Source organism: Gorilla gorilla, chromosome 5, assembly GCF_029281585.2.
Source record: "Gorilla gorilla gorilla isolate KB3781 chromosome 5, NHGRI_mGorGor1-v2.1_pri, whole genome shotgun sequence".
NCBI classification, from domain to species: Eukaryota; Metazoa; Chordata; class Mammalia; order Primates; family Hominidae; genus Gorilla; species Gorilla gorilla.
Window position 1 is genome coordinate 113,515,756 of NC_073229.2, and position 14,187 is coordinate 113,529,942.

General features: G+C 38.9%; 1 protein-coding gene across 3 annotated transcripts in view; it reads right to left on the bottom strand.

Moving 5' to 3' along the window:
• Nucleotides 1-972: 972 nt before the first annotated feature.
• RRAGD (Ras related GTP binding D) overlaps nt 973-14,187 on the bottom strand; it is a 52,298-nt gene continuing 39,083 nt past the window's right edge. For all 3 annotated transcript variants that reach the window (XM_004044404.5, XM_019029620.4, XM_055391821.2), the window contains exons 6-7: nt 13,232-13,380; nt 973-8,998 (exon numbers count right to left, since the gene is read on the bottom strand). In XM_004044404.5, the coding sequence (XP_004044452.1) occupies nt 8,847-8,998; nt 13,232-13,380 (301 nt within the window). In that variant the 3' untranslated portion in view covers nt 973-8,846. The remainder of the gene's footprint in view (nt 8,999-13,231; nt 13,381-14,187) is intronic.

Genomic DNA, 14,187 nt, shown 5'->3' on the forward strand with positions numbered 1-14,187 from the left:
TCCCTTTAAACAACTACAGAGAAAACAGTGTCTCACAAATTATGAGAATTGTTTAGGGTCCTTATTTAAAAATACAGATTTCTGTATTTCTCCCTGGAGATTCCGATTCAAGAAGACCGGGATGGGGCTGGGAATCTGCATCCTTAAGCACTCTAGATGATTCATAAACTCAGGTAACTTTGGAAAATATGGGCCTAGAGCATTAAATGAAACAGTACTATGTGTGTTGGTGGCACCGTTTCTTGCATCTTATAAAGCTAAGTGAATTCCTTCCTCTGCTACGGAGATGGAAAGATACATAGGACTGGTCTCCTGCAGTCATCCCCTTTACTGCACTGCTTCCCAGGGAAAAGAAACAAAAGCCTAATTACCAAGGCCACCTTATAAGCGGTCTGGGAGAAGGCCAGAATTAGTTCCAGGTTATTGGCTATCTAGGTGAGGAAAGTTGAGTACTATGGGGCTTAGCTCTCTGCAAAGCCAGAGGGGAGAAAACTGAGTAGCAGCCCTCTTAGGGACTTAGGCAATAATGAAAGCAGAAGGCAAACAAAAGCAGCTTGTAGGAATGGAATTCTCCACGTGGTGATGAGGGTGAGCATGGGACTGAGGTTTAAATTGCTCTATCATAGTTGGCCTTTCATGAGAGGGGGCTTGGTTTCATGACTCTCAATTTTGGAAGAATAGAATAACCCTGCTGGCCCCAGGAGCTTATTAGGAAAGATTGAAGAAGCAAGATGGTCAAGGTCTCAGGCAGCTGGACACCAGTTAATGCCCCCACCCTCCTGAGTGTAGTCACTGGATCAGCTCCCTTTCAAAATAGCACAAAAGGGCAAACTCATGGATTCTTTTTTTTTTTTTTTTTTTTTTTTGAGACGGAGTCTCGCTCTGTTGCCCAGGCTGGCGCCCAGTGGCGCGATCTCGGCTCACTGCAACCTCTGCTTCCCGGGTTCAAGCGAATCTCCTGCCTCAACCTCCTGAGTAGCTGGGATTATAGGTGCGTGCCACCACTCCTGGCTAATTTTTGTATTTTTAGTAGAGACGGGGTTTCACCATGTTGGTCAGGCTGGTCTTGAACTCCTGACTTTGTGATCCACCCGCCTCGGCCTCCCAAAGTGCTAGGATTACAGGCATGAACCACCGCACCCGGCCAAACTCATGGATTCTTGATAACGGATAAGACCAATGTCATCTGAATTAACAAAGGACCCCTTAGGAGTCAGACATGAGCTCATGAGTCACTAAACTCCATGTAACGCTATCATATTATAGTCAAGGATAGAGTCTGTAATAAAAATGATTCTCTCAGGCCTACAACCCCATCAACCCTTCACCCCTAATACAACCCAGTATACAAAAATACCCAAGGATGGCAGTGAAAAGAAAAACCACTTTAGTAAACACTAGAAGGCCATGATCAAATGAAAGAAAAATTCAGGAACTTACTCAGAATTTCCCATTTGTTAAGATCTCTTAATTAACGAAGAAGGAAAAGATTTTAGGTTGGAAAGAAAATCCTTAGATATTTCTGATGTGGCCAATGGGTTCATTCTAACACTACTTTACAAACCACAGGTTGTGACTCATTAGTGGATTGTGGGACCTTTTTAAAAAAGCAAATGAAAGAGAAAATACCAGAATGCATTGCATGTAGAGAGGATATAACTTGGTAAGTTTTTTTAGTAACATTTGTATGAGTGTGTGATAGTTTGCAATGTGAACTGTATTTATTGTGGCTCACAATAACAAGTTTAAAATTGATTTCATAAAGGTGAACTACAGTTCTGTCCCAGGGCAATTTTACCTAGCGTTCAAACATGGCTTCAGGCATGAGTTCACATGGACGTTCTACTTTTTAAAGATGGTTTAGTTTTTCAAGATTGAATATGAGAACCATACTTCATCTCAGCTTTAACTGCTAAATCATTTATTGAAACCATAAATGTAATATTCTACAAAGAAAAGACTATTGACTTGTAAATATTTGTTGCACTGTTCTAACAATATTGTTTTGGATTTTTTTTTAAATCATGGAATTAAGTTGTTTCTTGGAATAATATGATACTTCAAATTGGTATCTTAAAATCATGAACGAGACTACTAGAGCTTATATTTTCACTTTCCCAGGACTATTGCAAAATACTGATGATACAACTGAAATAAGATCACTGCCTGAACTTAACTGTAATTTATGATAAAAGTAGGTCTTTTGAGGACCTCTAGGACAAGTATGACACATTTTAAAATCACCCAGCCTTTCAAAATTCTGAATGATGTGAAAGAGTTCTGCATTTACCATCAGATTTTTCTCACATATTCTACTGTTCCTGATGACATGTTAAGAGAATATAAACATTCTTAGGCGACACTCTTATAAATAGTTCCCTGGTACGAACAGATTGAAAAGGGTAGAAAAGTAAAATAAACTTTTTTTTTTTTGTTGAGATGGAGTCTTGCACTGTCGCCTGGGCTGGAGTGCAATGGCGCGATACTGGCTCACTGCAACCTCCGCCTCCTGGGCTCACACGATTCTCCTGCCTCACCCTCCTGAGTAGCTGGGATTACAGGCACACATCACCACACTGGGCTAATTTTGTGTATTTTTAGTAGAGACAGGGTTTCACTATGTTGGCCAGGATAGTCTTGAACTCCTGACCTCATGGTCCGCCCACCTCAGCCTCCCAAACTGCTGGGATTACAGATATGAGCCACCGCGCCCAGCCAAATAAACTTTTTATTAAATCTAATTCTGGAAGTGATATTGATGTCATATATGTATTAAGCTGGAAAAGTATGAATATTAAAATAACATTTAAAACTTCCTACTTTTAAGATAATTCACCTCTTAATTACAAGGAAAAGCACTACATGTCAATAAACATTTCGAATTTACAGCCTACTTCTATTTAGTCTTACATTAAATTAATAGTAAATATAGCTATTGATCTATCGGTTGAACAACTCAATTTCTTGGATGCTAGTTATTATCCATGGTCTCTGCTGCACACAGTGGTAAAGTCCTACACAACTGCAGTTCTAAAAACTGACATCTATAAGGACCTATCAAAAATTAGTTTATTTTTCATTATTTTTAGATATTAAAATCCTTTCATCTCCAGTATCTGCCTTTTAGCCATTTCTCTAGCACAGAGTCTGGAATATAATTGGAACCCTATAAATATCTGTTGGATAAAAGAACATTGTTAATTTCCCTCAGAAAGTCACACCATCATAGGAGATTTAGCAATCATTATTGACAAAAGAATCAAAACTCATGGCTCCTTTTATTTACCCCACACTCTTTTAGGCATGCTTGTCCTCAACACATTGAGGGAGAATAAACCAAGTCCAGAGATGCAGCAAGGCCAGGGAGCAGGGTCTTGTGAACTTTGCTAAGGAGTTTGGGCTGATATCTAGGAGTCATGGAGAGCTTCAGACCTGGAGGGTGTTAAGCAAGGAAGCTTAAGAAGGTCAGGAAGCAAGGAAGGTCAGAATTGTGGTGGTTGAGAGAGGCCACTCGGGGTCTGTGTGAAGGATGGATGGATGGATGGATGAATGAATGAATGGGGTAGAGAGACACTGGTTAAACAGCTACTGAAAGGTCCGATGCAGTTGCTCATGTCTATAATCCAAGCACTTTGGGAGCCCAAGATGGGAGGATCACTTGAGCCCAGGAGTTTGAGACCAGCCGGGGCAACATAGCAACATTCCATCTCTACAAAAAAACAAACAAACAAAAATTAGCCAGGTGTGGTGGGGCACACCTGTAGTCCTAGCTACTTGGGAGGCTGAAGCAGGAGAATCACTTGGGCCTAGGAGTTTGAGGTTATGGTATGCTGGGATCATGCCACTGCACTCCAGCATGGGCAACATAATGAGACTGTCTCTCAAAAAAAAAAAAATACTGAAATCCAAGTAAAAAGGAGATGGTGGTCTAAACCAAGATAATGGCAGAGGAGATGGAGGGAACAGATTCAATAGACCTTTGTAAGGCTGAGCTGAAAGAACCGAGTGACTGACTGCAGGTGAACAGGAGGGGAGGGAAGAGTCAAGAATGAGGCCCAAGTGTCTGGCAGAAGCACGGGGAGGAAAGTCACACCATCATAGGTGATTTAGCAAGAAGGAAGCCAATTTTAGACATATTAGATTTGAGGCTTTTCACCTATAGAAGATTCTAGCAAAAGCATGCTAATTGCAATTTAAGATATAGATCTGAAGGTCAAAAAAGAATTAGGATGGAAATATACCTTTTTGGATTTTATTCCAGATCAGTATTTTATTTTTTTTTACATATATTGAAATCTCAAGGTAAAAAATTGAATACAGTTAAGACCAAAGGCTTTTTCTCTCTTAGATTTCTGAGCTTGAAATATACTATTGCCTATTAGAAAACCAAATGGCTGTAAAAGGTATTTACATTTTCTTTAGATATTTAGACACTTAATACCATCTTCAGCATTAGAGTTATTTAATGGGTTAGGAATAAAAATGCATGATCTTTGACTTTCTTCTCTGGGTGAAGTACATTTAGAAGACTGCTCCTATTGGTTCTATAAATATGCCAGGGGAGCTCATGTAAGAATAGGTACTTCTTTCTCAATATGCCAGCATTCATGCCCATGTAGTAATTAGTAGTTTAGGTGGATAAACTCCAATGTGTCTGGTGGGCTCTGACACACTCTCCTGAATACCGCCCTCCTTTTGCATCCTCAAATGGCATGGCACACCCCATAGTCTTAGTCCACCAGACAAATCCTCTAAGTGCCCCTCTTCATATTTGTGAAAGGAAGGTATTTTTTTTTTTAAACATTTGGTGAAGCTACTTATAGTTGTAGTTGGGAAAGTGGGCTTACTAGCTATATGATCTTGAGCAAGTTATTATTTCATCTTTTTGACCTTGGTTGCCTCATCTGAAAAATAGAAATGGTAACAGTACTTACCTCTTGGATTTATGAATTTTAGTTATGCAAAAGTACTTCAGAGCAGTGCCTGGGGCATATTGTGTGTACTCAATCAGTATCTATTATTACTAAATACTTCTGTTGAAGACAAAATTTTCTTTCTCTTAAGCTCAACATCACTACTGATGTAAAATCTTGGAAATAATTATTTCAGATCAGGTTTTCCAACCAGGAACAGGATTTCATATTTGAGATATAACATCTAATGCTAGCCCCTCTCTGAGAATTCCTAGGGGATCTGAAAAAGGTCATTGTAGGATGGAATCTTACTAAGCAAAGTTAAGAATGATAAGGTAAACTGTTAGGAAAAGGATTTCCATATGACTAGGGGATTAGGGCCATAGCAGCAAGAGTTAATATCTGAAGTTTACTGAAGTAACAGTTCTACAGCCCTAACTGGCATGTACCCATCAAAAATGTGGAGATGTAAGAGAGTTTAAAAATAAAAGCATAAATTAAATTTAAGTAGTGAGATTTATCATCATTTCCATAAAATGACAGCTGGTTAATCAGGACAAATAAATTTTACCAAATGGATGTAACAGGGCCAATGAAACAGTGACATACATGTATGGTAAGCAACATCAGAAACAGGAAAGGCTGTACTTCCTTTTCACCAAAGAGACAATTCTGCTCCCAGAAAGCTTAGCTATGAATACACTTGAAATGAGAGCTTTACCAAAGCATGAACCTAGGACACATGCTTTTAAATTGGCAGTTAACATTCTTGAAAGCAATGGCTTAACAATGGTTATTAAGTGATGTACTGCTTAAAGTAAAACATGAACTATACCTGATTACAAATTACATCCAGTCTGTACAAGTTGAATACATACCATACTTTAATAACCAAGACAATTCAGCTGTTTTTCCAGAGTATATTTCAAACAGAGTTGGCATATAACCCGTATGTAACAATATTGCTGTGATTTTAGTCATATTTAAGGGTCCAAAATATGTTCACAAAAGAACAGTTTGTGAATGTCAACCGGTTTTTGCTTTATATTCCTTCAAAAACATTCCACCCTGGTCATTCACACTAATCTACATCACTGAAAATAACCAAAATAATTCACAGTCTCACCTCTATGTAAAAATTCTAATTGACTCAACAGGGAAAGGACTGCCCTGCTCCTTTTGAGGAAGGAAACCTGCAAGGCAAGTTCTCAATCCCTAAAACCAAGCAAAAATGTTCCAGTGCAGTTGCTGTAGCCATGTATTTAGGATTTGTATTTATAGAATTAAATTTGAGAATGAAACATGGCCATACACATCGCAATAAGCTGCCTCTCATATCAAAAATACAATGCAAAATGACTTGAAGACATTTCCAATAACACAGATTTGAAAAACTGAACGCTTAGACATAACTCCTGCATCTTTCTTTAATTAAGAAGTCATTGCCACACTTACAAAGTTAGAGGCAGTAATCTATATTAGCGTGTGATTAATCAAAGAGTGCACTTACTACCATGAACTTGGGCCCTATGTCATAGAATTATTTTTGCCTTTCCCCCAAAGAATCATTTGCTCTTGAAGTAATAGGCTTTTTAAGGCACATTTTAACAAAAACCCATCATATACCCAGCTTAAACATGGAAGCTCCAACCTGGTTATAGTAATAAATATACCTAAGTAATGTGTGATTTACCAAATAGGCTAGTGTCTCTAGCTTGAGGATAAAGTCAAATTAGAAAACTGATTCTTCATTTGCTTATTCAAAGTGAAACAACATGTAAAAAATATTAGAGAATTAGATTTATAACAATAGCCCATAAGTGCCAGGTCTGTTGGCAAAGGTCCAACAGGATATAGCTCTGGAAATCAGGGAGCCTTGGGCTCCTAACCATCCAGGTTTCGGAGTAGGAATCATGAGGAAAGGAGTTAGGGCACCTTAATTATTTTTAGAAATCTCCTTTCAAAATGCACAGACCCTTGGGAGGCTAAAACCTTAAACACCAACCAGATATCATCTTAAATTCAGTTACCAGCTTCAAAGAAACAGGACTTGGGGAGAGGAAGGAGAGAGGTTGGAAAGAAGCCACAGAGAGAAGTGGGAAAGTTTAGGCTGGGCATGGTAGCTCAGGCCTGTAATCTCAGCATTTGAGGAGGCCAAGGCAGGAGGATTGCTTGGGGCCAGGAGTTTGAGACCATCTTGGGCAACACAGTGAGATCCTGTCTCTACAAAAACAAAATTTAAGAATTAGCCGGGCGTGGTTGTGCACACCTGTAGTTCTAGCTACTAGGGAGGCTGAGGTGGAAGGATCCCTTGAGCCCAAGAGGTAACAGTGAGCTATGATTGTACCGATGTATTCCAGCACAAGCAACAGAATGAGGCCCCCCTCTAAAAAAAAAAAAAAAAAAAAAAAAAAAGTTTCAAGTATAAGTTGCTTTAGAGACTTTATATATTTTGCTAGGACCAACTTTGATGTTCTTAGGAGGCTCTGCTTTAAAAAAAAAAAAAATCTCATTTTCTAATGCCCCACAAGCATGCCTTAGAGGGTGCTAACCCTTGAGATGCACATAAAATTATCTACTTGGAATGATTTGGCATAGGGGTAGATTTAGGACTCTTAATTTCCTGTTAGTCTAAAGTAAACATAAGTGAAATAATTTCACAGAAACAATTACACAGCTAATTGTAATGTCTCTCCAGCCATCCTTTTCCCACTGACCTTCAGGGGTCTTCAGGATGACTCTTCAGCCTTGCAGAGCATGCTGGTGGCAGGCTGAGCTTGGCTTAATCATAAGGTGGGAACAAGTGGAGTACATGAGGCATGTTATCACCAGTGAGAAGGAGATGTGGAGGTGACAAAAGTGACTAACAGGATTGAGCTCCATGGTGGGGTTCTGCGATTTGTTCTATTCACTATGGTCATGGAGCAATAAAGAACTGGTCCTGAATAAGCATTTTAAATGCAGCACACCAGACCATCGCACAGGGCCAAAAGTCCAGAATTGTATATATGTTTTTTAGTCTGCAGTTGCCAATCACATACTTTTGGGACAACTTGAGGCCTCTGATGTTACTTTAGCCCTGGGTGGTAGGTACAGAAAAGCCTCCAGAAACCCTACAATTCAGTGACATTCTTACTTCTCTCCAGTGATCGGCACCATTTTGGAAATCTGGTCCCAAAGTTTCAAAAGAATACTAATGCAACAAAAAGAAATAACCTCTCTGTATAAAGTGATTATAGAGATGTGTGTTGAGGTAAACAGCTTCATAAAAACCGTTGAGCAGGGAAGCACAGCCACTGCTATAGAAATTTTTAGGTAAGTCTGGTGCTAACATTATTCTACAAAACTGTTTACACCCATTATAAATAGGGGACAGTTCTTATTGCTCCTGGAGCTTGTAGCTCCAATCTGTTCCAGCTCCACTGAAAAATGATTTTTCTCAACAATTGGTAGCAAAGATTTCCAAATTTACAAAAAGTCATTACCAATGCATCACTTTTTGATTAATTTCTGATTGCCATATAGATATGGACTACAGTATGCATGTCCTTGACACCAAGTACAGAAAAAAAGCTTAGAAAAGTCGTTTTATCAAAGTTCAGTTCAATGAGAAACATGAAAAAGTGCAAAATATGTACAATTCCTGGCAGTTCTCACACGGGATTTTTTTGACTACAGACCATAGAAGTTTACATTTGTGTAATGAAATGACAATGGATTTCACATCACTGTTAATATACAAGTTTTTGCTTCAAAGTGCTTACTTTATTTATAAAAGAGAAGATCAAGAGGGTTGCAGGAATTTTTTTTTTTTTTTTAGCAACAAATCAATGGTATGTGTCCCAATCTCCTTCTTCCTCTTCCTTTAGTGCAACATGGCGCAGCAGCCTCATGGATAAAGTCTGATTTCAAAAGACGTTCCTGAAACCTCACCTACAGCAGCACTCTAGGGGTCCCATTAGGGGTGGCTCTCTTTTTCTTCTGCAGCCGATTCTGAACCTTTCGAGATTTTACTACTTTCATTCTCACCTCAAAAACTTCATGAATGGCTTTCCGGAAGCAATGAAAATTATAGTCAATTAGCCCTGGAGAAGAGAACAAAAATATTTATAAATGTCACGTAGAAATAATCTCCATCTTTTCATGAGACCCATGGCCAGGGCAAGCCAGTAGGGGGCAGTACAGGATGGTCTTAGCGTAAGGACCACAGAATTTCCCTGGGATGTATGTCTGCAGCTGGCCTTCAGAAATTGCTATAAATCTTTAGGAATTATAGGCAAAGTCTTGTGAAGGAAGATTTTTCCTGATGCAAGGTTCCAGAGCATAGACCATATTTTCAAAGGTTCCTATGAGCCAAAAGATTTAAAGAACCACTGAACTGAACTTTTTTTTTAACCTTTCAGAATTAAAGATTTCTTACAATTAAGAGAAATCTGTAATGAAAAATGTTTCTCCCCAAAGGGCATTATTAGACTGAGTAGAGGCAGACCCTGACTTGGGATCCCAAAGCTGTGTATCAATCAATAAATATTTACTGAGTATCTATTATATTTAAACCATTCTCATAAGCCCGAGGGAAAGCGAAGCCCCTAATTTTAGAGTGTTAACAGTCCTCTCGCCAACTCCAGCAGAAATTCAACAACCAATGACACTCAGCTTTTCAGTATTAAGTATTTTAAGTGGAGAAATAGTAGGAGAGAATCTTCTTGTGTTTTCAGAAATGTATCAGTGACACAAAAAATAGAATAAAAGATAATCCAAAGTCTTGATGAGTGCATTTTTCATCATTACTAGTAATTTGTAAAAGTCCTGAGAGCAACATTATGTTTACACCAATTAGGATAAGGTGGTCAGTTCTATTTACTATCTTTGAATTTATTAAAATAACTAGCCCAACAATTATTTCTATCTATCAGTGGATGCTTCTAGAGCCGCGTCCAAAGGAAGAATTAGGATTCCAGCCAAGGATTAAATTCTTCAAACTAGTTATACAACTAACTGCAAGGGGAGGGCGGGGAGGGCACCATCTCGGTTTCCAGGAGCAGGAAAACCTCTGAGTAGTGCCCTCTGCTGCTTCTGCAGAGAGAGTGAACCACTAGTGCAGTAAAACCAGGAGTCAATTTCCTCAAGGAAAGACCAATGTCACAAGCAAGGGGAAAAGTAATAAAAACAAAGGAGCAAAGGAACGATTTTTAAATGGCAATTTGAATATGAGATGTGAGAGCCTCAAGATTCTCTGCTTTTATGTGCAACAAACTGTCTTAAAAAGCTTAGCTAAAAGAACTTGGCTCAATGAGAAGGGTACAATGAAATACTCAACTTGGGAAATTTCAGACATATCCTGTTGTTCTTATTTTTGAGGCAGGCTCTCACTCTGTCACCCAGGTGGGAGTGCAAGGCTCAATCACAGCTCATTGCAGTCTCAACCTCCTGGGCTCAAGCAATCCTCCCACCTCATTTTTGAATTTTTCCTAGAGATGAGGTCTCACTATGTTGCCCAGGATGGTCTTGAACCTCTAGGCTCAAGCAATCCTTCCACTTTGGCCTCCCAAAGTGCTGGGATCATAGGCATGAACCACTGGCACCCGCCCCTATTGTTCTTGACAAACCTTAACTTACATATCTTTGCACATTTCAAAATGTAACAGTAATCTTGCTGTGTTTGGAATTTTAAGTAAAAGTTCACAACTGAGGCTTTTTAAAGACAGTAAACATCCATAAACAGTGTTTGCTATTTCAACCCTCATGGAAAGTTTTTGAAAATACATGAACAGAGACATAAACAAAATAAACACTCTCTTCACCCCACCTACAGTTCATAAGGCCCCACATCCTTCTCTGGTTCAGGAGTTCTCAACCCTAGCTGCACAATAAAAACACCCAGGCACCAGGCACACCAGGAGGCCAGGCACAGCACAGCACTTTGGGAGGCTGAGCAGGGAGGATCACTTGAGGCCAGCAACCTTTAGCCCTGACTGCCATAAAGTGGTGGTGTGATGTTGAGAGAAAGTCATTTATATTTTCTAGGCCTGAGTAAAATCATCTGTGAAATGAGAGGGTGAAACAAGGTGTATTCCTGTCTATCTTTAAAATTCCATGATCTATTATATAATCTGTTCTTGTTTCTAGCAAGATGAAAATAAGGAGTAAAAGATGAACACCATTTAATTTAAAGTTTTGAGGACACAAAAGGCAATTTGGTCAGTCATGGTACACACAGGAAAAATACAGGACATCACTAAGCAGCAAGAAAATGTAAATTCACATAATATACCAGTTTTCAGTTACCAACTTTTAAAAATACTAATACCCAATATTGATAAGAACACAGCAAAATAAGTATTCATATTCTCTTCGCAGCATAAAACCAGAAAATCTTTCTGAAGAACATTTTGGTAATATGCATTAGAAGCCCCCAAAATGGGCCTACCCTTTTGATCTAAGTAATTCCACTTTAAATTTTTCCTTAGGAAACAACCAAAGATGAACATAAATATTTAGTGCAAAGGAGGTCATAATATTATTTATAACATCAAAATCTAGAAACAACATAGATGTCTGAAAATAGAAGAATCTAATACAATCATTAAAATGATGTGGTTAAAAAAAGATGGTGAATTGGAAACATGTCTGTAATAATTTAAGTGAAGGTTATAAAGTAGAATTCATCATACCATCTATCATAGTCCTTTTAGAAAATGCATATGCAAGAAAGGACTGGAAAAGTATACAGGAAATGTTAAGAGTAGTTATCTGAATGAGAAACATCGATAATTATTGTTTTTTTGCTAAATATTATTTCTAAATTTTCTAAAAGAATATTACTTTTCTGATAAAAATAAACAATGTAAATTAAGTTTTCATGGCCAATGAATTAGGAAAATTTCATGATATACGTAAGTGAAATATATGTAATATAAAATATAAATATTTTCATATTTATATTAAATATAAAACTACATTAGAATATAAAACTATATTAGACAACATGGCCCCAGTTTTGTTGGAAGGAAGGAAAAAAAGGAATGAAGGAAGGGAGAAAAGGAGCGAGGGTAGGAGGGAGAGGAAATAAGAGAGAAGAGCCAGACGTGGTGGCTCACTCCTTTAATCCCAGCACTTTGGGATGTCGAGGTGGGAGGGTCACTTGAGCCGAGGAGTTTGAGACCAGCCTAGGAAACATGGTGAGACCCCAATCTCTACCAAAAACAAAAAAAATTTCCAGGTTGTTGACATGTGTCTGTGGTCCTAGCTACATGGGAGGATGAGGTGGGAGGATCACTTGGGCCCGGGTGGTCGAAGCTGCAGAAAGCCATGACTGTGCCACTGCACTCCAGCCTAAGTAACAGAGCGAGATCCTGTCTCAAAAAAAAAGAGAGAGAGAAAGGGAGAAAGAAAATCCCAGAAATTTAACATGGGTTTAGCTCTAGATGGTGAAATACCTGGTTTTATTCTACATACTTTCCTAAATTTTCAAAGCATTTTTAATTTAATGGGCTTAGATTGCTTATAATATAGAAGAAAAAGGCTATTTCAGGATATGTTACTATTACATATTCAGGATATGTAACTATTTGTTGGAGATTTTTTTTTTTTACCCAACAAATTAGTAAACCATACCCTATTACTAACAAAAGTCCCCAGCCATATCAGTAAGCTAGGGACTTCTGTTAGTAACTTTTGTTTAGATATTATAGAAGGGGGAAATTAGTTTAATTGCTTTTGTTTCAAAATAAAACTGAATTTGATCCTAAAAAAAATTTGGTGGAGTTAAATATATTCATGGTCTTCCCTTTCCGGAATCATGATGCCATCCCTGTGTTCTGAACATTTAAGAAGTATTCTGAGGCTGAACAGAAGTCAAACCACCTGTTGTCCCCTCCTTTACATGGGAAGAACAAAAGATCACACGGTTACCTAAGACCTTCTAGAGGTGTGGAGCAAAGTGGAGACCTCCACCCTCAATATAGGCTGGGAGTCTGCTCCCTGGTAAGAGACTTCATTCACAGCCTGGCAACAGTGCCCCAACTAGCTTCCCCCTAGCAGAGATGCCAAGGCCCCTGGGAGGATCATGGGGTTCCACTTCCACCTCGCTGCAATCACAGATGCACCACTAGAGGGCAGGCCAGTTCACTGGCCCAGAAGCTGACACTGTGGGCAGGAGCCCGCCCCGCTCTGGACTCCAAGCCAAGAGGGCCTGTGACTGGCATCTGGAAGTTTCGAGGGCCATGCTGTTGTCCACCCACATTCAACAAACAATACATGCAGTAGCAGTCTGATGCTTCTTTTAATGCTTCTTTTAAATCACACCACAAAGTTACCTTTTCTTTCAAAGCTTTCCTCTCTGACAAAGCAAACGAGAGCCAGGAACTTTGTCACCTCTTTTAAATAAAGCACGGTTGTATTATTAAGCTTTATGATGGCTGTGGATTCCTTGTCATAGGGGGTTCCTGCTCCATCTTCTTTGAGACTAAATGGGGACAGAAACCAAAACATGTGACCATTGAGAAAGAACTAGAAACTGTAAGCCAGTGACAAGAGACCGGCTTTAAGCCACAAAAAGTGATAATCATAAGTTGTTTACACTTGCAGTGCCTTTCAGCAAAAGAGTTCAGAAACACACAGGCACAAAAACATACACAGTCCTCAACAGTCATTTCCTACTGACAATGAGTGGCTGTCTGCAGCAGCTGGGACACTCTCCAGGCACCTGAAGAAGCCAGTTGAAGGATGAGGTTAGCTCTCCCCACCTCCGTGGCCAAGGGCTTCTTGTTTTCTCACCTAGAATAGCCAGGATGTCAAAAGCGTGGTCTGATGAAAGACTAAGAAAGGCTGAAGATATGTTCCAAATTCAAGGAGTCTAAAGAGACCTGAAAGCCAAGTGCTAGACTGGATCCTGAATTGGGAAAAACTGCTATAAAAGATAGAATTGGGACCACTGGTAAAATCTGAATATCGTCTATATATTAGATAATAATGTAGCCATGCTAAATTTGCTGAACTGTGAACTGGTTCAATTTACTCTCAAATGGTTCACTGAAAAGAAATAGATACACAATATGTATTAGAAAAAGAGAGATGCAGCAAATATGGCAAATTGGTAAAAACTGATGAATCCCAGTGAAGAGTTATACAGGAGTTCATTTTACTACTCTTGTATATTTTCTGTAGGTTTTAACTTTTTTTCAAAATAAAGAGTTAAATAAGATATATAGGTCTATTTGGCCAGGCGCAGTGGCTCACGCCTGTAATCCTAGCACTTGGGAGACGGGTAGAT